The sequence below is a fragment of the Ambystoma mexicanum genome, chromosome 8, assembly GCF_040938575.1.
Source record: "Ambystoma mexicanum isolate Mex_15411 chromosome 8, UKY_AmexF1_1, whole genome shotgun sequence".
NCBI classification, from domain to species: domain Eukaryota; kingdom Metazoa; phylum Chordata; class Amphibia; order Caudata; family Ambystomatidae; genus Ambystoma; species Ambystoma mexicanum.
This window is the reverse complement of record NC_090929.1, coordinates 1,683,307,285-1,683,334,129: the sequence shown is the minus strand read 5'-3', so window position 1 is coordinate 1,683,334,129 and position 26,845 is coordinate 1,683,307,285. Positions and strand designations below refer to the sequence as shown.

Sequence of the window (26,845 nt, the reverse complement as noted above, 5' to 3'; positions counted from 1 at the left end):
TGCACCTGTTTTAAAACATCCTCACCCAGAACTCCCCTACATCGTGGAAACGGATGCTTCTAGTCTTGCTATGGGGGCAGTTTTATCCCAAAGAGATCCGGTCACACACCAACTAGATCCTGTTGCCTTTTGGTCCCGCAAGTTTTCGCCTCCCGAGATCAACTATTCAATTACAGACAAGGAACTTTTGGCCATCAGATCGGCCTTTAAAGCCTGGCGGCATTATCTTTTAGGAGCCAGACACACAGTCACCGTAATGACTGATCACCGCAATTTACAATATCTAAAGACAGCCAAAGCTCAGTCTTCCAGACAGCTTCGCTGGGCTCTGTTTCTAGCAGAATTTGACTTTATAATTACTTATCGACAAGGCAGTAAGAACGGAAAAGCAGATGCTCTCTCCCGGATGGGAGTAGATGAATATTTGACCAATCCAGAACCAATACCCATAATCCCAGAACAAAGAATTTTGGGTTTGGTCAGCGCTCAATCTTTTGAAGACATCAAGACCATGGTTAAATCACTCCTAACTCCGGGCGATTTGCAAGATTGGCAATTAAAGGGGAAAGAATTCTCAGTGGATCAAGACCTACTATATTTCCGAGGACGATTGCATTTACCCTGTGAGAAAATACAAAAACAAGTAATCTCCTGTTGTCACGACTCTCTAATGGAGGGTCACCCTGGCATTACCAAAACCATGGAAAAGATTAAAAGACATTTCTGGAGGCCGTCATGGAAAAAGGATATTAGAGACTTTGTAATCTCCTGTGGTGTGTGTGCCCAGAATAAAAGTCAGAAGGAGAAACCAGCCGGCCTATTACAGCCACTAGACATCCCTCCCTGTCCATGGCATACCCTGTCCATGGATTTCATCACGGACTTACCTCCATGCTCTGGGTATACTACTATTTTAGTAGTCGTGGATCTATTCTCCAAGATGGCTCACTTCATTCCCCTGAAGGGTCTACCATCAGCCTCAGTATTGGCCCGAGAATTCTTAGAAAACATTGTTCGGCTACACGGTTTTCCCTCGGTTTTAGTCTCCGATAGGGGAAGTCAATTCATCTCTCACTTCTGGCGCAGTTGCTGTCGTCTAGCCCAAATTGATGTAAGACTTTCAACTAGTCACCATCCCAAAACTGACGGACAAACCGAAAGGACAAATCAAACTCTAGAGCAATATCTACGTTGCATGCTCCAACAAACTGAAAACCCCTGGAAGGATATTCTTTGGATCGCTGAATATGCTTACAATAATTCGATTCATTCTGGAACAGGGAAGACTCCCTTCTTCCTACTATACGGACACCATCCTAGAACCTCTAACCTGGATCCTCCCCAAGAATTCGAAGCACCTGCTGTGGATCACTTGCACTCGGAGATCACCCGTGCTTTTAAGGAAGCCTCGGCCCATCTGCAAAGAGCTAAAGCTCAATTCAAAAGAGGAGCAGATCGCCACCGTAAAGAGGCTCCTCACTACGCTGTAGGAGATCAGGTCTGGCTATCCACTAAGCACCTGCCTTTAAAGGGACCCCGCACCTTCATCCCGAGATACCTTGGACGCTATCTCATATCTGCCATAATTAATCCGGTGGCTGTCAAATTGGAGTTACCTACGCATATGAAAATACACCCAGTATTCCATGTCTCCTTATTAAAACCAGTACAACCAGAAACCTGATTGACTGAATTCCCAGAACCGGTTTTAGTAGATGGAGAACTTGAATTCGAAGTTAAGAACATCCTAGACTCCAAGATCTCCAAATCTAAGTTATATTATCTGGTTGATTGGAAAGGTTACGGCCCCCAGGAAAGGTCTTGGGAACCTTCAGAATATGTCCACGCACATCGTCTGGTCAAGAAATTCCATCTGAATCACCCCGACAAGTCAAAACCCCCGGAGAAGACACGCTTAGGAGGGGCCTTGAGGGGGGGTACTGTCATGATCACTACTTCCAAGGAGCCAGGACCAGCCCAACGTCCTTGGAAGCAGGCCCCTAGCCCTAATCCTAAGCACCAGCCGGTCCCCACTGGGACCTTTTGGACCTTGTCCTGGCGCCGGTGGCACCAGGCTCATCAAAACCATTGGTCCCGGCACTGGAAGCGCCGGGCTCATAATAGGTGTGAAGATGCTTGGGTGGACTTACCTGCAGCAGACCATGCTGCTTACTTACCAGCCACTTAGAAGCCATCTGAGAACAGGAACTACTTTCTTACCTGGGTGGGGCAGCTCCACTCCCTGGATACAGCACTGGAAATCTTCTGGAAACTGGAACTCTTTTCTTACCTAGGCGGGCCGTGGAAGAAGATCACTCCAAGGCTACTTAAACCACACCCGATAGATGAAGCGTGCTTCGCGTTATTCTGCATCTGCAGCAGAACGCTCACCGAGTCTACTCCGGCCTTTCTTCTTCCGATCCTGGACCTGCAAGAATCCTACTTACCATTTCGGTATCCAGACATCATCAGCACCTGCAAAGAACAGAAACAACAGGTTAGCAAGGCGAACTTTACTCGCAGTGCTTACTTACCTGATCCATCGGCTGCGGCCGTTTCTTCACGCCGCATCTCCACCTGCAAGAACAAAAGCATTGCCATACTTACCGGCACGCTGTGAATTCCGTATTTCTTCGTTCTGCATCGCCGCCTGCGAAGGCAAAGTATCGTTAACAACTTACTGGCATTCCGCGGACTCCGGCCCTGCAACCCAACATCTGAAAGGCAAAAGAAAAGACATTAAGCAGGTATTTACTTACGTCCATCACGCTCGTCGCAATAAAAACGCCTGCGAATACTCCGGCGTCTCTTTAACACGAACTAAGCTGCAAGGAAAGAGACAGTTAGAGCGCTTGCCATACTTACGAACTTCCAGGCGCTTCACTTCATCTTTCATCTCAAGAGCCCTGCAATACATAAGGGAAAGGCATTATACAGAGTCTGCATATAAACGTGCCATGCATGTAAAGACTATAAAGACAAAAGGTGTCCAGAAACTCACCGCTCGTGCAGATAACGACGGTAACCATCCTCTGAATTCAAGAGGCCTGTTTTTCACCAGTGAAGGAACTGGCAACGGCACCCTGCACCAGACGCAGATGGAGAGCCCAGCATTCACCTATATAAGATGAGCACGTTGACCTGGGGGCTCTACGAAAAAGCTGGGAAGAGAGAGAGAGAGAGAGGGACATTCAACAACCCAGACCATTAACCCCCATATTCTTTCACCTGCAGAAACCTCACTCTTCGAGTCCGACACACAGTGCGAAGAGGTTCGACCCCAGAAGCCAATCGAGTCCTGCACATCACTTTTCGAGTCACAGACAGCTTCCTGCCAAGACCCGCGCCTCCGTGGGAATCAGGTGAGCGTTACAATATAGTCTGATCAACTGATGTTTCCACGTCTGTAATTGAGTTGTTTAACATCTCACTGGTTCTTCTCTCGGCTTGCTTCTTTCAAAGTTTCCATATTAGTATTAATTTTGAGGGTTGCATGCTCATTTGAACACTCTCGTAAGACCAAATTCCATATGAATTAACATGAATCATTTGATCTCTGCTTATTCAGCAGTTTCTGGTTTTTAGATTTTTTTCTTGTTGTGGACGGAGGTTCCGCTGTTTTTGTTGTTGTTTGCCCTGTTGCCGAGGTCCAGTTACTTGACCAAGGTTGACCTCCCTTATTTTTAAGAAGATTGTATATTCTTCCAAAGGGTGAGAGTTTGCAACACCAGACATATCAATCAAAGGATCTTGAGCTGTTTCATTAACGTATGTCACTTCCCTCCCATCCAACTCTTCAAATATCGAATCTTCCACCTCATCAGACTCTTTACGAACAGTTGTATCCAGAATTACTGTCTCTATTGATCCACACCCAATCAGACTCGTAAGCCCTCCAGCTGGGCATTAATATGAAGCAAAGGTCACTGTTCCGTCATGTGATTTGTGGTTTGCATCCCTGACCTGCAAAAAGCACTGGCATCTCATTAATCTCTTTTTGTTTGCCTGTAGCAGCCTTGATGCCCTGTGCCTTTGTAACATCCATGACTTGGGTCCTGGACATTTCTTGAGCACCCATCTCCTGGTCAGCTGGTGTCACCAGCGATCTTTGTGATCTCCTTTGATTTTTTTCCTGGATAATTGGTTCAAAAATAATGCAAAGTATATTTATTATTTACACACTGTTCTTGTCCAAATTATATTGTACCGCAGTTACAAAGCCCTCCACAAATAGCATCTTCGAGTGCACTATTGCTCACCACATTGTATGATCCTTAAGTTGGTCATTTATGCTCTCATAAAGTTTAGCAAAGGGAGCCATTGTGACAGTTAGTGCCGCCGCAGTATTCGTGTTGATCCCAACTGATTTAGCGTTGTTCTCCGGGCATTCTATTAGTTGCACACTTCGGGATGAACTTATTTGATGACAATTGCAGCCTTTAATTATATCTAAAAGGTCTTCCTGCAAGGGAGACTCCCGACTTCCAGATAAAAGCCTTGTCCTCTTATGCTTTCCCTCAACAGACTTTCTTGAGGGCTGAACCACATCCATAACAGATGTAATTATAGGATCTAATTTTGGGTTTTTGGAGATTTCACCCAATAACATAGGCTTTGACTTTGCTAAGGATAAATAAGGGTTACCAGTAAATTCTTCTGAGTAGGACTTCCAGTCCCACACCCTTTGACTCCACCCAGCTTGTGACTCCCAAGATTTACACTACTTCTAGAATGTTCTGCTAGGGGCATAATTGCCAAGTCCTGATTAATTATCTGAATAATTTCCAATTCATCTCCACCAATTTCTTCACTATTCTCGGAAAGAGCTTTACCGGCTTCCCTCATTTCCACATTTACATTCGGAGAGACGACCTTCATACTTGCTGAGACATTTTCAATGAGCTTCATTGATTCTAGTAGGTCTTCATCGTCAACTTCCACCCTCACATAAATTCTGTGTTAGCCCTAATTTGCCCTCAGCAGATACCTTGCGGTTACAAAAGTCTATAGTTTTTAAAAGCCTCATCAGATCCAACTCTGTCGGTTGCCAAATTGATTTACCTTTGAGTGGATTGCCTGCATCAAGTGAAGGATTAAAGGTCGACCGTTTGATGGCCCTGGAGGGCTCTAATTCAGCTGTAGAGGTGGAGCCAAGTAGACCCACCCAAAGATCCTCTCCATGTTGCCTATATGTTGGGAGCCAGAGTGTGCGATACGTTCAATGCCAGTGAGAGTACCAATACCAAAGAGAATCCTGGAAGTAAGATTCCCATTGAGAAAGCCATACATGCATACACGACAATATGATGGCCATTTGAATGAAATCCCGGAAGAAGCAGGAAAACTGAGCAGAAGAGAAGATTGGTGACATCATAAAGAGGAGAGCTGACTCACACAGAAGAGATGCAGAGACGAAAGAACATAAACATTCCATAGGCTCTAAAGAGGAGGTGTTAAAGATGGGCAACATTTCGGGCTCGAGATAAAGATGCTCGTGCTAACAGAAAAAATGAAGAAGATATCAAGTCATTTTACAATTGTACAGAAGCAGTAACGCAAGTAGACAAAGTATTCTTAAAGGCTGGCTATGTACTCAATAGATGGTGACGATGTGTAAACGTATATGCATAGGAATCTTATGTACTATGGATGATTCCACTACGCACTTTAGTAGAGATCGATCCAGTAAAAAGAAAGTTTTTCAGTGTTTCGCAGTTAGAAATCGGAAAACCTAACCGGTGAACGAAGGAAGGGCATGGCTGGCTCAACACCAAGAAGTCAAGGCCATCTTGGGCCTGAATGTTGGCATAGTGGTTACAGAATGTGTGAAAAGAACAAACCTCCTATTTTATATGAGGAGTGAGAACATTGAAGACGTTGGAAGTTCATCATTTAATAGTATTTTAAATGCAGAAAGACGTAGTCTGCAGTCAGGTGGTTGGATGAAAATAGGCACTGGGATGAGCTGTATGGAAACCGAAAACACAGAGGATGCCTATACTCCCTCATATTCTCGAGCTAAGAGAACATTTTCAAGGCTAAGTTCAAAGCCTAATTGGCTGGCAGACTGCAAGGGTGATGAAGGATTAACAGGCTAATTGGTGGGAAGCTATAGTTATGAACAGCTCACCAGCACCTGTATGTTATCCTGCGTGCTGCTTGTGTAAATGGAATATTACAGAGGGTCAAGGGTGCCAACCAATTGTAGAGGGCCACGTAATAGAGTGCTCTATAGTTTGTATAACCAATGGGACGTTGTGTATTTGATGACATTCGTAGTGGCCTGCACTAACGGAGGGCTTTGTTGCCCCACCTGATGTTAGAGACCCAATCACCATCCTAGCAAGTATGGAACGTATACCTAGATGTTCCCTGTAAGCCCATCACCTTCCCAGGTAGGTTTTTGTAGTCTGCCACGTAGGTTGACGTCAATGATGACGCGCTTTCATTATAAAATGTGTTTTTTATGACATGCATTGAGTGTGAAGATCGAGCGAATTCATTGATGTTCGTTGTAACTCCCTGTTTTAGATAATTGATATTAAAACTGTTACACTTTGCCAACTTCCTGCGTTAGTTTGATTATTGATGTTTGAGTATATTCTGCATCTCCATCCATCTCAAATTATTGCTACCTCATCTTAAAGGGCTAGGTCGGACACCCCAGTTCACAGCATTATGGCTTTTCATAGTATGTGTCTGTGGAAAGGTAAATACTCTGTCTTTGCCTATAGAACACCCAATGTGTTATATAGTAGCGATGCCGTTATTTGCGTTGTCTCCTTATTGTTTATTCTCTCAGTCGGCCTTACGGGTCGCTTGCATAAAGTGTCACCACCACACGAGCTGTCCGAGATTAGGACCTCATTGTTTTCTTTTGAAGTTAGGGTACCATTTAATATAAGACATCCAGGCACCTTTTCGGGAGAGAGCACGTAATATAGTCCCTCAATGTAAGCTGCCGTGCTAGCGATTACTTCTACTAAAACGTTAAAAGGTTGTGGCACAATATGGCCCACTTCATACGCCGCCATTTCCAACAACATTACCCACTCCACCAACATTGACTAACAGGGCTCCCACCTCCCCGTTTTTCTTGACACTTAGGCCACTATAGCACTCAATCACAGGGGCTGGCTTTGGCACCGTCTCCATGCAAACATTGTCCAAGTTCTCCAAATTCACCATAAACCCATCCTTTCCCTCCTTTCTCATGGATTCCTCCATCCACGCTCTGCTGCCTGCGCCCGCCAAAGACTACCAAGACTGCCTTCTCCTCAACTCAGCTAAGTCACATTATACTGTACATAACTCTTCTCCATTTTCCCTCTGTACATTATACCCATTCATCTTTCCCGTGCACACATTACCCCGCATATTACATGGTGCAGCTCTCAGTCACCTTATTCCTTATTCCCTGCAGTCATTATGTTCCTTCATCTTTCTTCTGTGCAGATTCCACTGTTCATGCTCCAAGCCCCATTTTCCTCTGTACATTATACCCATTCATCTTCCCCGTGCACACATTACCCTGCACATTACATGGTATATATCCCATTCACCTTCATCCTGGGCACATCATACCCATTCATCTTCCCCATGCACACATTACCCTGCACATTACATGGTATATATCCCATTCACCTTCATCCTGGGCACATCATACCCATTCATCTTCCCCGTGCACACATTACCCCGCATATTACATGGTATATATCCCATTCACCTTCATCCTGGGCACATCATACCCCTTCATCTTTCCCTTGCACACATTACCCTGCACATTACATGGTATATATCCCATTCACCTTTATCCTGGGCACATCATACCCCTTCATCTTCCCCATGCACACATTTCCCCGCATATTACATTGTATATATCCCATTCACCTTCATCCTGGGCACATCATACCCCTTCATCTTTCCCTTGCACACATTACCCTGCACATTACATGGTATATATCCCATTCACCTTTATCCTGGGCACATCATACCCCTTCATCTTTCCCTTGCACACATTAGCATGCACATTAGATGGTGCATATCACAGTTACCTTTTCCTTGGTCACATTATACCCCTTCATCTTTCCCTTGCGCACATTACATACCCCAATCACCTTTTTCCTGGGCACATCATACCCCTTCATCCTTCCCTTGCAAACATGACCATGCACATTGGATGGCGCATAGCTCAATCACTTTTTCCATGGTCACATTATACCCCTTCATCTTTCCCTTGTGCACATTACATGTCCCAGTCACTTTGTTTTCTGGGCCCATCATACCCCTTCATCGTTCCCTTGTATACATTACCAGGCACATTGCATGGTGCATATCTCAGTCACCTTTTCCTGGGCACATCATACCCCATCATCTTTCGCTTGCACACATTACAATGCACATTAGATGGTTCATATCACAGTTACCTTTTCTCTGGTCACATTATACCCCTTCATATTTCCCTTGTACACATTACATATCCCAGTCGCCATTTTCCTGGGCCCATCATACCCCTTCATCTTTCCCTTGCATACTTTACACTGCACATTACATGGTGCATGTCTCAGTCACGTTTTTGTGGGTACATTATACCCCTTCAGCACGCTGTGCAGTGTGATGGGGCAGAAAGCATTTGAGGCCATACCTTTTGCTTGCCTGTCGTGCGATTCGGCCATGAACTTCCTGATCTTGTCCGAGGGGATGGCGAAGGATATGCCAGCGGTGACCTTCAGGGTGTTAATGCCAATCACCTCCCCGTCCTGCGGTAAGAGAGAACACCAGTGAGGGCAAGAATCTGGGCAGATGCTTGGAGAGAACACACATAATGCCAGCTCTGTTCCCTGGGCATACCTCCCCGCCTAGAAACCACCCACTAACCACCCAGGTAACCTGCTAAACTGTACGCCCACTATCACATAGCCAGTCTCACTAACCACCCATGCAGTCTGCAATGTGTATGCTCACCAGGGCAGGACTGGCAACGTTGGGCCTGGGGGTAAGTAGCCCATGGCACGGTGCCCCAAACCCACAATGTAGCGGACCCAACATCCACAGCAAGTCTACCACAGAGTCAGCCTTTACCCAGTGCCCGATAACCGCACACGAGCTCTATCTCCATGTGCTCTCTAACCAACCATTGTCTCTGCACTCTGCCACTTATTACCCATAAGCCCTGTGTTCCTTCTGCTCACTAACTACCCATATGGTCTCTTCTGTGGCTGCTCACGAACTACCCAGGCAGCCTGCTGTCTGTCTGCCCAATTACCAGCTAGGCAACCTGCTATCTGACTACTCACTAACTACACAGGTGCTCGACACCCCATGTCAACTAGCCACCAGTGAGGTCTGCTCTCCATCTGCATGCTAACTACCCAGGCAGTATGCTAATTACCCTCTCATACAGTGCTTTGCTCTCCCCTGCCCTCTAACTACCCAGGTAGTATGCTAAGTAATCACTCATGCAGTGCATTGCTCTCCCCTGCCCTCTAACTACCCAGGTAGTATGCTAAGTAATCACCCATGCAGTGCATTGCTCTCCCCTGCCCTCTAACTACCCAGGCAGTATGCTAATTACACTCACAGGCAGTGCATTGCTCTCCCCTGCCCTCTAACTACCCAGGCAGTATGCTAATTACACTCACAGGCAGTACATTGCTCACCCCTGCCTATTAACTACACAGGGAGTATTCTAATTAACCGCTCTGACAGAGCATTGTTCTCCCCTGCCCTCTCACTACCCGGGCATATGCTAATTAATCACTCAGTCAGTACATTGCTCTCCATCTGCCTGCTAACTACCCAGACAGTATGCTAATTAACCTCTCGGGCAGTGCATTTCTCTCCCCCCGCCTATTAACTACACAGGCAGTATGCTAATTAACCTCTCAGGCAGTGCATTGCTCTCCTCTGCTCTCTCACTACCCAGGCAGTATGCTAATTAGCCTCTCATGCAGTACATTGTTCACCCCTGCCCTCTAACTAACCAGGCAGTATGAAAATGTACCTCTCAGGCAGTTCAATGCTCTCCATCTCCCTGCAATCTACCCAGGCAGTATGCTAATTTACCTCTCAGGCAGTCTATTGCTCTCCCCTGACCTCTAACTACCCAGGTAGTGTGCTAATACACCTCTCAGGCAGTCTATTGCTCTCCCCCTGACCTCTAACTACCCAGGTAGTGTGCTAATTAACCTCTAAGGCAGTGCATTGCTCACCCCTGCCCTCTACCTACCCAGGCAGTATGCTAATTAACCTCTCAGGCAGTCTATTGCTCTCCCCCTGACCTCTAACTACCCAGGTAGTGTGCTAATACACCTCTCATGCAGTCTATTGCTCTCCCCCTGACCTCTAACTACCCAGGTAGTGTGCTAATTAACCTCTCAGGCAGTGCATTGCTCACCCCTGCCCTCTACCTACCCAGGTAGTATGCTAATTAACCTCTCAGGCAGTGCATTGCTCTCCCCTGCCCTCTACCTACCCAGGCAGTATGCTAAAAAACCTCTCAGCCAGTGCATTGCTCTCCCCCCGCCTATTAACTACCCAGACAGTATGCTAATTACATTCACAGGCAGTGCATTGATATCCCCCTGACCTCTAACTACCCAGGCAGTATGCTAATTACACTCTCAGGCAGTGCATTGCTCTCCCCTGCCCTCTAACTACCCAGGCAGTATGCTAATCAACCTCTCAGGCAGTGCATTGCTCTCCCCTGCCCTCTAACTACCCAAGCAGTATGCTAATTAACCTCTCAGGCAGTGCATTCCTCTCCCCCTGCCCTCTAACTACCCAGGCAGCGTGCTAATTAGCCTCTCGGGCAGTGCGTTGCTCCCCCTGCCCTCTAACTACCCAGGTAGCATGCTAATTACCCTCTGAGGCAGTGCATTGCTTCCTACCTTCCCACTAACTACCCTGGGAGTATACCAATTAACTACCCAGGCAGTATGCTTATTAACTACCCAGGCAGTATGTTGCCATCCGTCTGCTCGGCGGGTAAACCGCTGATAGGGCTCATCAAGCAGATCCCTTGCCTTAAATACCTCGGCCTAACGGCAGGGTAACTCAGCCATGCATCCTTCCAAGGGCAATCATTTGAGTACCATGCCAGCGCGTTGTAACACCTGTCGTGGCAGCTGGAATTTCTATATAAAGAGGCTTTATTACTTCCCGACCCATCTCTTAGGACGCCTAGCTCTCTGCCCACTGACTGCCCACCCAGACAGCCTGTTGCTCCTCTGGCTCACTCTCTGTGCGGCTGATGTGCACTCTACCCAACTAGCAGAACTGCTCTTCCCTGCTCTACTACTGCTCATGCATCACCCAGGCAGTCTCCTATTAAGGCGCCCCCTGCATGCATACCCCGCCGTGTCCCCTCCACCTGCTCACCGAGTTCCCCGGACTAACCCCTGTCCTCACTCACCAGCTAATCCCAAACCCTCCCTGTCAAAGTATACCACATTACTAATCACACACCCTCTCTGTCAAAGTATACCACATTACTAATCACACACCCTCTCTGTCAAAGTATACCACATTACTAATCACACACCCTTTCTGTCAAAGTATACCACATTACTAATCACACACCCTCTCTGTCAAAGTATACCACATTACTAATCCCAAACCCTCTCTGTCAAAGTATACCACATTACTAATCCCAAACCCTCCCAGTCAAAGTATACCACATTACTAATCACACACCATCTCTGTCAAAGTATACCACATTACTAATCACACACCCTCTCTGTCAAAGTATACCACATTACTAATCACACACCCTCTCTGTCAAAGTTTACCACATTACTAATCCCAAACCCTCTCTCTCAAAGTATACCACATTACTAATCCCAAACCCTCTCTGTCAAAGTATACCACATTACTAATCCCAAACCCTCTCTGTCAAAGTATACCACATTACTAATCACACACCCTCCCTCTCAAAGTATACCACATTACTAATCACACATCCTCTCTGTCAAAGTATACCACATTACTAATCACACACCCTCTCTGTCAAAGTATACCACATTACTAATCCCAAACCCTCTCTGTCAAAGTATACCACATTACTAATCACACACCCTCCCTCTCAAAGTGTACCACATTACTAATCACACACCCTCCCTGTCAAAGTATACCACATTACTAATCTCAAACCCTCCCTGTCAAAGTGTACCACATTACTAATCACACACCCTCCCTGTCAAAGTATACCACATTACTAATCCCAAACCCTCCCTGTCAAAGTATACCACATTACTAATCACACACGCTCTCTCTCAAAGTATACCACATTACTAATCACACACCCTCCCTGTCAAAGTATACCACATTACTAATCACACACACTCTCTCTCAAAGTATACCACATTACTAATCACACACCCTCCCTCTCAAAGTATACCACATTACTAATCCCAAACCCTCTCTGTCAAAGTATACCACATTACTAATCCCAAACCCTCTCTGTCAAAGTATACCACATTACGAATCACACACCCTCTCTGTCAAAGTATACCACATTACTAATCCCAAACCCTCTCTGTCAAAGTATACCACATTACTAATCACACACCCTCCCTCTCAAAGTGTACCACATTACTAATCACACACCCTCCCTGTCAAAGTATACCACATTACTAATCACACACCCTCCCTCTCAAAGTGTACCACATTACTAATCACACACCCTCCATGTCAAAGTATACCACATTACTAATCCCAAACCCTCCCTGTCAAAGTGTACCACATTACTAATCACACACCCTCCCTGTCAAAGTATACCACATTACTAATCCCAAACCCTCCCTGTCAAAGTATACCACATTACTAATCACACACGCTCTCTCTCAAAGTATACCACATTACTAATCACACACCCTCCCTGTCAAAGTATACCACATTACTAATCACACACGCTCTCTCTCAAAGTATACCACATTACTAATCACACACCCTCCCTGTCAAAGTATACCACATTACTAATCACACACCCTCCCTGTCAAAGTATACCACATTACTAATCACACACGCTCTCTCTCAAAGTATACCACATTACCAATCCCAAACCCTCCCTGTCAAAGTATACCACATTACTAATCCCACACCCTCCCTGTCAAAGTATACCACATTACTAATCACACACCCTCTCTCTCAAAGTATACCACATTACTAATCACACACCCTCTCTCTCAATGTATACCACATTACTAATCCCAAACCCTCTCTCTCAAAGTTTACCACATTACTAATCCCAAACCCTCTCTGTCAAAGTATACCACATTACTAATCACACACCCTCTCTGTCAAAGTTTACCACATTACTAATCACACACCCTCTCTGTCAACGTTTACCACATTACTAATCACACACCCTCCCTGTCAAAGTATACCACATTACTAATCACACACACTCCCTGTCAAAGTATACCACATTACTAATCACACACACTCCCTGCCAAAGTATACCACATTACTAATCCCACACCCTCCCTGTCAAAGTATACCACATTACTAATCCCAAACCCTCCCTGTCAAAGTATACCACATTACTAATCACACACCCTCCCTGTCAAAGTATACCACATTACTAATCACACACCCTCCCTGCCAAAGTATACCACATTACTAATCACACACCCTCCCTGTCAAAGTATACCACATTACTAATCCCAAACCTTCCCTGTCAAAGTATACCACATTACTAATCACACACCCTCCCTGTCAAAGTATACCACATTACTAATCCCAAACCCTCTCTCTCAAAGTATACCACATTACTAATCACACTCCCTCCCTGTCAAAGTATACCACATTACTAATCACACACCCTCTCTCTCAAAGTATACCACATTACTAATCACACACCCTCTCTGTCAAAGTATACCACATTACTAATCACACACCCTCTCTGTCAAAGTATACCACATTACTAATCCCAAACCCTCTCTGTCAAAGTATACCACATTACTAATCACACACCCTCTCTGTCAAAGTATACCACATTACTAATCACACACCCTCTCTGTCAAAGTATACCACATTACTAATCCCACACCCTCTCTTTCAAAGTATACCACATTACTAATCACACACCCTCTCTGTCAAAGTATACCACATTACTAATCACACACCCTCTCTGTCAAAGTATACCACATTACTAATCCCAAACCATCTCTGTCAAAGTAAACCACATTACTAATCACACACCCTCTCTGTCAAAGTATACCACATTACTAATCACACACCCTCTCTGTCAAAGTATACCACATTACTAATCCCAAACCCTCTCTGTCAAAGTATACCACATTACTAATCACACACCCTCTCTGTCAAAGTATACCACATTACTAATCACACACCCTCTCTGTCAAAGTATACCACATTACTAATCACACACCCTCTCTGTCAAAGTATACCACATTACTAATCCCAAACCCTCTCTGTCAAAGTATACCACATTACTAATCACACACCCTCTCTGTCAAAGTATACCACATGACTAATCCCAAACACTCTCTGTCAAAGTATACCACATTACTAATCACACACCCTCTCTGTCAAAGTATACCACATTACTAATCCCAAACCCTCTCTGTCAAAGTATACCACATTACTAATCCCAAACCCTCTCTGTCAAAGTATACCACATTACTAATCACACACCCTCTCTGTCAAAGTATACCACATTACTAATCACACACCCTCTCTGTCAAAGTATACCACATTACTAATCCCAAACCCTCTCTGTCAAAGTATACCACATTACTAATCACACACCCTCTCTGTCAAAGTATACCACATTACTAATCACACACCCTCTCTGTCAAAGTATACCACATTACTAATCCCAAACCCTCTCTGTCAAAGTATACCACATTACTAATCCCAAACCCTCTCTGTCAAAGTATACCACATTACTAATCACACACCCTCTCTGTCAAAGTATACCACATTACTAATCACACACCCTCTCTGTCAAAGTATACCACATTACTAATCACACACCCTCTCTGTCAAAGTATACCACATTACTAATTCCAAACCATCTCTGTCAAAGTAAACCACATTACTAATCACACACCCTCTCTGTCAAAGTATACCACATTACTAATCACACACCCTCTCTGTCAAAGTATACCACATTACTAATCATACACCCTCTCTGTCAAAGTATACCACATTACTAATCCCAAACCCTCTCTGTCAAAGTATACCACATTACTAATCACACACCCTCTCTGTGAAAGTATACCACATTACTAATCACACACCCTCTCTGTCAAAGTATACCACATTACTAATCCCAAACCCTCTCTGTCAAAGTATACCACATTACTAATCACACACCCTCTCTGTCAAAGTATACCACATTACTAATCCCAAACCCTCTCTGTCAAAGTATACCACATTACTAATCACACACCCTCTCTGTCAAAGTATACCACATTACTAATCCCAAACCCTCTCTTTCAAAGTATACCACATTACTAATCAAACACCCTCTCTGTCAAAGTATACCACATTACTAATCCCAAACCATCTCTGTCAAAGTAAACCACATTACTAATCACACACCCTCTCTGTCAAAGTATACCACATTACTAATCACACACCCTCTCTGTCAAAGTATACCACATTACTAATCACACACCCTCTCTGTCAAAGTATACCACATTACTAATCACACACCCTCTCTGTCAAAGTATACCACATTACTAATCCCAAACCCTATCTGTCAAAGTATACCACATTACTAATCACACACCCTCTCTGTCAAAGTATACCACATTACTAATCACACACCCTCTCTGTCAAAGTATACCACATTACTAATCACACACCCTCTCTGTCAAAGTATACCACATTACTAATCCCAAACCCTCTCTGTCAAAGTATACCACATTACTAATCACACACCCTCTCTGTCAAAGTATACCACATTACTAATCACACACCCTCTCTGTCAAAGTTTACCACATTACTAATCACACACCCTCTCTGTCAAAGTATACCACATTACTAATCCCAAACCCTCTCTGTCAAAGTATACCACATTACTAATCACACACCCTCTCTGTCAAAGTATACCACATTACTAATTCCAAACACTCTCTGTCAAAGTATACCACATTACTAATCCCAAACCCTCTCTGTCAAAGTATACCACATTACTAATCACACACCCTCTCTGTCAAAGTATACCACATTACTAATCACACACCCTCTCTGTCAAAGTATACCACATTACTAATCACACACCCTCTCTGTCAAAGTATACCACATTACTAATCCCAAACCCTCTCTGTCAAAGTATACCACATTACTAATCACACACCCTCTCTGTCAAAGTATACCACATTACTAATCCCAAACCCTCTCTGTCAAAGTATACCACATTACTAATCACACACCCTCTCTGTCAAAGTATACCACATTACTAATCCCAAACACTCTCTGTCAAAGTATACCACATTACTAATCACACACCCTCTCTGTCAAAGTATACCACATTACTAATCCCAAACACTCTCTGTCAAAGTATTCCACATTACTAATCACACACCCTCTCTGTCAAAGTATACCACATTACTAATCCCAAACCCTCTCTGTCAAAGTATACCACATTACTAATCCCAAACCCTCTCTGTCAAAGTATACCACATTACTAATCACACACCCTCTCTGTCAAAGTATACCACATTACTAATCCCAAACCCTCTCTGTCAAAGTATACCACATTACTAATCACACACCCTCTCTGTCAAAGTATACCACATTACTAATCACACACCCTCTCTGTCAAAGTATACCACATTACTAATCACACACCCTCTCTGTCAAAGTATACCACATTACTAATCCCAAACCCTCTCTGTCAAAGTATACCACATTACTAATCACACACCCTCTCTGTCAAAGTATACCACATTACTAATCACACACCCTCTCTGTCAAAGTATACCACATTACTAATCCCAAACCATCTCTGGCAAAGTAAACCACATTACTAATCACACACCCTCTCTGTCAAAGTATACCACATTACTAATCACACACCCTCTCTGTCAAAGTATACCACATTACTAATCACACACCCTCTCTGTCAAAGTATACCACATTACTAATCCCAAACCCTCTCTGTCAAAGTATACCACATTACTAATCACACACCCTCTCTGTCAAAGTATACCACATTACTAATCACACACCCTCTCTGTCAAAGTATACCACATTACTAATCCCAAACCCTCTCTGTCAAAGTATACCACATTACTAATCACACACCCTCTCTGTCAAAGTATACCACATTACTAATCCCAAACCCTCTCTGTCAAAGTATACCACATTACTAATCACACACCCTCTCTGTCAAAGTATACCACATTACTAATCCCAAACCCTCTCTTTCAAAGTATACCACATTACTAATCACACACCCTCTCTGTCAAAGTATACCACATTACTAATCACACACCCTCTCTGTCAAAGTATACCACATTACTAATCCCAAACCATCTCTGTCAAAGTAAACCACATTACTAATCACACACCCTCTCTGTCAGAGTATACCACATTACTAATCACACACCCTCTCTGTCAAAGTATACCACATTACTAATCACACACCCTCTCTGTCAAAGTATACCACATTACTAATCCCAAACCCTCTCTGTCAAAGTATACCACATTACTAATCACACACCCTCTCTGTCAAAGTATACCACATTACTAATCACACACCCTCTCTGTCAAAGTATACCACATTACTAATCACACATCCTCTCTGTCAAAGTATACCACATTACTAATCCCAAACCCTCTCTGTCAAAGTATACCACATTACTAATCCCAAACCCTCTCTGTCAAAGTATACCACATTACTAATCACACACCCTCTCTGTCAAAGTATACCACATTACTAATCACACACCCTCTCTGTCAAAGTATACCACATTACTAATCACACACCCTCTCTGTCAAAGTATACCACATTACTAATCACACACCCTCTCTGTCAAAGTATACCACATTACTAATCACACACCCTCTCTGTCAAAGTATACCACATTACTAATCCCAAACAATCTCTGTCAAAGTAAACCACATTACTAATCACACACCCTCTCTGTCAAAGTATACCACATTACTAATCACACACCCTCTCTGTCAAAGTATACCACATTACTAATCACACACCCTCTCTGTCAAAGTATACCACATTACTAATCCCAAACCCTCTCTGTCAAAGTATACCACATTACTAATCCCAAACCCTCTCTGTCAAAGTATACCACATTACTAATCACACACCCTCTCTGTCAAAGTATACCACATTACTAATCACACACCCTCTCTGTCAAAGTATACCACATTACTAATCACACACCCTCTCTGTCAAAGTATACCACATTACTAATCCCAAAACCTCTCTGTCAAAGTGTACCACATTACCAATCCCAGCCCCTCTCTGTCAAAGTATACCACATTACTAATCACACACCCTCTCTGTCAAAGTCTACCACATTACTAATCACACACCCTCTCTGTCAAAGTATACCACATTACTAATCACACACCCTCTCTGTCAAAGTATACCACATTACTAATCCCAAACCCTCTCTGTCAAAGTATACCACATTACTAATCACACACCCTCTCTGTCAAAGTATACCACATTACTAATCCCAAACCCTCTATGTCAAAGTATACCACATTACTAATCACACACCCTCTCTGTCAAAGTATACCACATGACTAATCCCAAACACTCTCTGTCAAAGTATACCACATTACTAATCACACACCCTCTCTGTCAAAGTATACCACATTACTAATCCCAAACCCTCTCTGTCAAAGTATACCACATTACTAATCACACACCCTCTCTGTCAAAGTATACCACATTACTAATCCCAAACCCTCTCTGTCAAAGTATACCACATTACTAATCACACACCCTCTCTGTCAAAGTATACCACATTACTAATCACACACCCTCTCTGTCAAAGTATACCACATTACTAATCACACACCCTCTCTGTCAAAGTATACCACATTACTAATCCCAAACCCTCTCTGTCAAAGTGTACCACATTACCAATCCCAGACCCTCTCTGTCAAAGTATACCACATTACTAATCACACACCCTCTCTGTCAAAGTGTACCACATTACCAATCCCAGACCCTCTCTGTCAAAGTATACCACATTACTAATCACACACCCTCTCTGTCAAAGTCTACCACATTACTAATCACACACCCTCTCTGTCAAAGTATACCACATTACTAATCCCAAACCCTCTCTGTCAAAGTATACCACATTACTAATCCCAAACCCTCTCTGTCAAAGTATACCACATTACTAATCACACACCCTCTCTGTCAAAGTATACCACATTACTAATCACACACCCTCTCTGTCAAAGTATACCACATTACTAATCACACACCCTCTCTGTCAAAGTATACCACATTACTAATCACACACCCTCTCTGTCAAAGTATACCACATTACTAATCACACACCCTCTCTGTCAAAGTATACCACATTACTAATCCCAAACAATCTCTGTCAAAGTAAACCACATTACTAATCACACACCCTCTCTGTCAAAGTATACCACATTACTAATCACACACCCTCTCTGTCAAAGTATACCACATTACTAATCACACACCCTCTCTGTCAAAGTATACCACATTACTAATCCCAAACCCTCTCTGTCAAAGTATACCACATTACTAATCCCAAACCCTCTCTGTCAAAGTATACCACATTACTAATCACACACCCTCTCTGTTAAAGTATACCACATTACTAATCACACACCCTCTCTGTCAAAGTATACCACATTACTAATCACACACCCTCTCTGTCAAAGTATACCACATTACTAATCCCAAAACCTCTCTGTCAAAGTGTACCACATTACCAATCCCAGACCCTCTCTGTCAAAGTATACCACATTACTAATCACACACCCTCTCTGTCAAAGTCTACCACATTACTAATCACACACCCTCTCTGTCAAAGTATACCACATTACTAATCACACACCCTCTCTGTCAAAGTATACCACATTACTAATCCCAAACCCTCTCTGTCAAAGTATACCACATTACTAATCACACACCCTCTCTGTCAAAGTATACCACATTACTAATCCCAAACCCTCTATGTCAAAGTATACCACATTACTAATCACACACCCTCTCTGTCAAAGTATACCACATGACTAATCCCAAACACTCTCTGTCAAAGTATACCACATTACTAATCACACACCCTCTCTGTCAAAGTATACCACATTACTAATCCCAAACCCTCTCTGTCAAAGTATACCACATTACTAATCACACACCCTCTCTGTCAAAGTATACCACATTACTAATCCCAAACCCTCTCTGTCAAAGTATACCACATTACTAATCACACACCCTCTCTGTCAAAGTATACCACATTACTAATCACACACCCTCTCTGTCAAAGTATACCACATTACTAATCACACACCCTCTCTGTCAAAGTATACCACATTACTAATCCCAAACCCTCTCTGTCAAAGTGTACCACATTACCAATCCCAGACCCTCTCTGTCAAAGTATACCACATTACTAATCACACACCCTCTCTGTCAAAGTGTACCACATTACCAATCCCAGACCCTCTCTGTCAAAGTATACCACATTACTAATCACACACCCTCTCTGTCAAAGTCTACCACATTACTAATCACACACCCTCTCTGTCAAAGTATACCACATTACTAATCACACACCCTCTCTGTCAAAGTATACCACATTACTAATCCCAAACCCTCTCTGTCAAAGTATACCACATTACTAATCACACACCCTCTCTGTCAAAATATACCACATTACTAATCCCAAATCCCAAACCCTCTCTGTAAAAGTATACCATGTTTGAATAGTTGTAAGCAACAATGACATGCTTGCGTTATCAGAGCCTCCCTCATAACTCAGCCACCTGCTGAGGTCACGTACACTGCCATTGGAGATCCACGCTGACGTATTGACTAATGGCATTTCCTATGCAAACAGCCACTTTAAAGAAGCTTCCAGTTTTGTGTGCTAAGGTTACAGACCAATATTCATAACAGAAAAACAGCCTACAGAAGTAAGCAGTAGAGGCCCTGCAGACAGCAAATGTAAAATAATAAAATCACATGACACGTGCGTACAAAAGGTATTCCTGATTGTACAAAGATTTAGCTGATACACGAAAAGAACAGTACTTGCTATGGGTCATCCCAACATGTTTCAATGCCCTAAAGCCATTGCAGGACCTTCTTCAGGTTTGTATAATTATAGTGGCGCATGTCAGTATTCACATCTGTGCAACTGGTGCATCATATTATAGTGGCACATGTCAGTATTCACATCTGTGCAATTGGTGCATGCATATTATAGTGGAGCATGTCAGTATTCACATCTGTGCAATTGGTGCATGCATATTATAGTGGAGCATGTCAGTATTCACATCTGTGCAATTGGTGCATGCATATTATAGTGGAGCATGTCAGTATTCACATCTGTGCAACTGGTGCATCATATTATAGTGGCGCATGTCAGTATTCACATCTGTGCAATTGGTGCATGCATATTATAGTGGAGCATGTCAGTATTCACATCTGTGCAATTGGTGCATGCATATTATAGTGGAGCATGTCAGTATTCACATCTGTGCAATTGGTGCATGCATATTATAGTGGAGCATGTCAGTATTCACATCTGTGCAATTGGTGCATGCATATTATAGTGGAGCATGTCAGTATTCACATCTGTGCAACTGGTGCATCATATTATAGTGGAGCATGTCAGTATTCACATCTGTGCAACTGGTGCATCATATTATAGTGGCGCATGTCAGTATTCACATCTGTGCAACTGGTGCATCATATTATAGTTGCACATGTCAGTATTCACATCTGTGCAATTGGTGCATGTATGGAAAGAAGAACATATGTTGTATAGAACTTCAAGCAGAGGAAAAACAGAAACAGTTCCTCTCTGACCCCCGGCTGTAGCAAAACGAATACAAGCAAACAGAGGCGTTGCTAGGGGGGTCCTGATGGGGGTATAGCTCCAGGTCTTTAGGTTGCAGCCACGGACAGAAACTCAGGGGCTACAGCCAAAAGGCTAGCTAGCCCCGAGTCCCGACAGTCCCGACGTTAGTGTAGGCCCAGATCTTTTACAAACTTAGCAACACCCCAGCTGGCAACTGCACAAGTGAAAGTCGGGCCAGGAGATAAGAATAAGGGGCTTCTAGTACCCGAAATACCTATGTGACCAAATACTCTCTAAGGGAGTTGGATGGCGAGAGCACCCACCGAATTCATGAACCCCCCTCATGTGAAAGTTCATCTTCAGAAACAGTGCTTGAAACGTGCCGCTTCTATTGTATAATTCTTACTGAATTAAAGAATTAAACCCTCTGGCGTCATTGCACGCATGATCAAACTAAAAAATTGACCTTTTGCGAGGCTTATTTTAAGTTGATATTGTAATTCAAATTCCAAGGTCTTTACAGAGGGGTGCAGGGGGTATTAACTCGCACGTGGCCTCTGTACATTACAAACAGATGATGATTTATACTGAAGGGGTGTTTATCAAAAGGGCAGATCGAACAGATGTGTTGTTTTTATGAGATTAAAGAAGTAGGTTGTTTGGGATAGCACCGGTTTTGCAGACTAGGGCCTCCTTTCAGTCTGCTGTTACTCCCAGCGGTCCTCTGCTCCAATTCAACAGCTTTAAACCCCAGTCTCTGAGAGAACAGCTGCCCTAGGGCCAGTTCAGGAACAGCACGACAAACACTGACTGTGAGTCACAGGCAGAGAATCCGACCCTAAGCCAGAAAGGTTCTCCGCACAACATGTATATAAAAGGCTGACAAAAGGGTCTCCAATAGTGACAGGCAGCCATACTTCAAAATAAATTAAATACGGCCTAATGCATGTCCATGCACTCACTGACCTGTCTTATTGCCCCCAAAGTGTCATCGTTCAGCGCTGGAAAGTAATCGAGGGGGGCTGGAACAAGAAGGCCTGGCCTGAATATTGAGCGCAGCCTGAATAGTGATGGGTGTGGCCTAAAGTGGGAGCTGCCTGACCCAAATGATACAACATTAGAGGCTGCAAACATGTGGGTCCCTCAGCATGGCCTCAGATGGTTGTGCCTGCATGCAGCCTACATATTGTAAATTCATTTCTCAGAGACTTGTGAATGTGTCACTCTCTCAATCAGTGCATAAACAAGTCAATCAGTGAGTAAATCAGTGTCATACTCTAAATAAATCACCCATGATGAATGGGGGAGGGCAAATAGCAGCTAGGTGGTTTCCTGGCTATTTGCATAAAATCAAAGAGCATTTTGGGAACATAAGAATAACCACAAAATGTTATATTTGAAATATGTCTGTGATAGCGATTCATGCATGACATGCTTCGGAGCGCCTAATGCACACTGGCCTTTCTGCTCTTTTCATTTATCACAACACTCACCCTGACAGTAAAATGTCTTCAAGCCACAATCTACATATACTCACGGCGCAGAGTGGCGAGCACCGTGACACCGACAGTGGAGCCATTTATGAGCAATAAGCCTGTGCTGCTATACAAACAGGCTTCATCGAAACAGGTGGACCCCTTCCCCTCTAAAACTATTAAGGACAATATTGACTCCCTTGCCCCAGCCTTGGCTGATCTCTGCAATCTCTCCTTTTCAACCAGAGTTTTCCCAACTTCTCTTAAGCACTCCCTTGTGCACCCTCTGCTCAAGAAACACTCTGCCGACCCCTCAATTTTGGCAAACTACCAATGTATCTCCATCACTCCTTTCTTGGGCAAACTCCTGGAGAAGTTGGCCATCACTCAGCTGACCCTCCACAATGAATCTATTGGTTGCTTCTACGACCATTAGTCTGGCACTAGAGCATCCAAAGGCACAGAAACTGCTCTTCTGAACCCCCGTAAAGACCTGCTCTCAAATCGTGACACTAACAGTCCCTCTGTCCTCATTCTCCTTGACCTCTCCTCTGCCTTTGACATGGTTAACCACAATATCCTGATCACACGTCTCCATGACATGCTGGGAATTACAGGTCAGGGTCTGGTGTGGTTAACCTCCTTTCTCTTTGACCGCCCATCCCAGGTGGAACTCAGAGCCTTTCTCTCGACTATAACTCTTTCAACTTATGGCGTTCCCCAGGGATCTAACCCCTCACCCTGGTTCTTCAATGTCTATATGGCTGTCTATATGTGTGATTGCCACTTTTACCTCTAACTTCCAGTGTTATGCGGATGACACGCAACTATCCTTCAGGCTACCCTCAGCCGCCGCCGCCTCCTCCTTGCGCATATCTGACTGCCTGTCGGCTATCCAGTCTTGGGGTGCCGCAAACGACCTCTGCCTCAACACCAGTAAGACTGGGATCATTTGAATTGGGACCCCTGCTCCCACTTTTCCACTTCCACTCTGGCCTCCCTCCCTTGGCTCTGCACCCACACCCACCTGCGAGGCAAAAAACCTTGGGGTCATCTTCGACTCCACTCTCTCCTTCTCCTCTCACATCTCTCACATCTCTAAAAAGTCCAACTATCAGCTGCACCTCCTCAGAGGTACTCTACCTTTTCTCACTTTCCCCCAGAGGCTCATCATCTCGAGATCCCTGGTTCTCTCTAGGATGGACTCTAGCAACAGCCTGTTCTTCAACCTCCCTTCTTCTACCCTGCGCCCTCTGCAACTCATCCAGAACAGAACCACACGACTTATCCTTGGCCTCAAGCCCAGGCACCGCATCTCTCTGGCACTGAAATCCCTTCACTGGCTCCCCGTGGCTGCAAGGTTCAAGTACATGAGACCCTGCATTATCCACAAGGCTTTCTGGGGCCTGGGACCTACCTACCTGCAACGCTGCCGACCTAAATACTGTCCCTCACGAGCCCTCCGCTCATTTACCTCCAACCTTCTGTGGGTGAGCGGGTTCTCCAAGCAGAGATCGGGAGGGAGATCCTTATCCTCAGCAGGGGCCTCCCTCTGGAATAGCCTCCCTGCCACCCTCTGTCTTGAGCCTGACCTTCATAGGTTCCAGAACATCCTCAAGACCTTCCTCTTCTCCTCCTCCTTTGCTCATCTCCCTCTACCCTGCGAACCTAGCCCTCTGCTCTCTCTGTCTCTCCCTCCTCTTCCCTACAGCTTGCTGACTGGCCACCTGGTGTACCTCAGAGTCTATTCACACAAAAGGTTAGGCAACACACAACTGTGTAAGAGCTACTAGCAACCACCTGAAAACCCAAGACTAGGTCCAGATAGTAAAACCAAACCCAAAGAGAAGGTTTTATTTATTTTACTATGGGGTGCACTCATAGTAAAAGACGGTGTTTGTATCATCTAAAAAGGCTCCAATTTGCCCCCATTTTAGTTTTGAGCAAACTTTTTTACATTGTCCCACTTTCCATGAGCAAAAAGTTGACTCCACATGGGAAGTGGTAATTGTATTGTCTTTGTGTGTGTTTTTGGGATTGGGAATTTATCCCATTTCCCTAAGTTGTGTCATTTTTACATTTGAGTACCCCAGGAGCAGTGTGACAATCAATGGGCTATTGAAAAACTGTCTATCCCATTAGATGCCACACGGTTCGTTCTGAAGAGAAAAATTGACTCTCTTTTCCTTTCCCTGGATTTACTGGTAGTCTCTTCCGATTTTAGCCAATCGGGAAGAGAGTGGGTTGGGACTCTCAAGGTTGAACGTATTACATATCATAGAGAGGTAATCTTACTCTTTCTCTGTCACTAATGGACAGGCGTTGTAACACCGCAACCTAGTCAAGAGTGCACTTTAGGCAGGGATAGCACCCTTGCTTCGCTCTATCCTTCTGTCTTCAGCCACAACCTTGTTCAGTTCTCCTTATGAATAGATTTGAGTCCACCCCATAGTAAAATAAATAAAACCTTCTCTTTGGGTTTGGTTTTACTATCTGGACCTAGTCTTGGGTTTTCAGGTGGTTGCTAGTAGCTCTTACACAGTTGTGTGTTGCCTAACCTTTTGTGTGAATATTACCTATCTAAGGGCAATACCCTGTCAATTTATAGAAATTGCCCCATTGTTTGCTAAGTACCTCAGAGTCTCACCAGTCCCAGGCACCCTCGCCAGTCCTCTCTCGCACTTGCCTCAGGGCCCTACATCCTCTCACCCTCACAGCACTTAAAATTAACCCAAGAGAGTGGAACTCTCTGCACTTACCCCAGTCTCCAATGACTGGGTGCACTTGGACTTCCCCTTCCTGTTACCGTCTATGCACTTGCACGATGCAAATGCAACATGCCCAAAGATCGTCTGTCTGTTCTCCCTAATCTCCTCCCACCCCCCTTTTTCACCGGTAACACTGCAGAATCACAGTCAGGCCTATTTGCTTATTTGCTGTGTCTCAAATGTTAAATGTATTTTATGCACTTACTCTGCCTGTGCAGACTATTATCGTCTCAGAATTTCAAGGGCTCTGAACGACTGTTGTCTTTTCCCCCCTGTTCCCACCCTGCTTGAGCGCTTTAAAACACTTTCCTGTGTATAGGCGCTATATAAATAAACAATACAATACAATACCAATTTACAAGGCAATACATGTCAATGCTTCAAGGATCGTGAGTAGCTCATATGTTTTATTTATTTCATAGTTTATTACAAACTTTTATCAATAGATCATACAATAAACAAAACTTCCATTGAAAATCCTTAATCCTCCAACCACGCTTCCTATCCCACAATACATGTATCCCTCCTATCCCACAATACATGTATCCCTCCTATCCCACAATGAATTAATCCCTCG

The 26,845-nt window shown here is 44.0% G+C and overlaps 1 protein-coding gene across 1 annotated transcript in view; it reads right to left on the bottom strand.

The window, feature by feature from the left end:
• HTRA1 (HtrA serine peptidase 1) overlaps positions 1-26,845 on the bottom strand; it is a 515,752-nt gene that overhangs the window by 92,051 nt on the left and 396,856 nt on the right. The window contains exon 6 of the mRNA XM_069611985.1: positions 8,645-8,759. Within this exon, the coding sequence (XP_069468086.1) occupies positions 8,645-8,759 (115 nt within the window). The remainder of the gene's footprint in view (positions 1-8,644; positions 8,760-26,845) is intronic.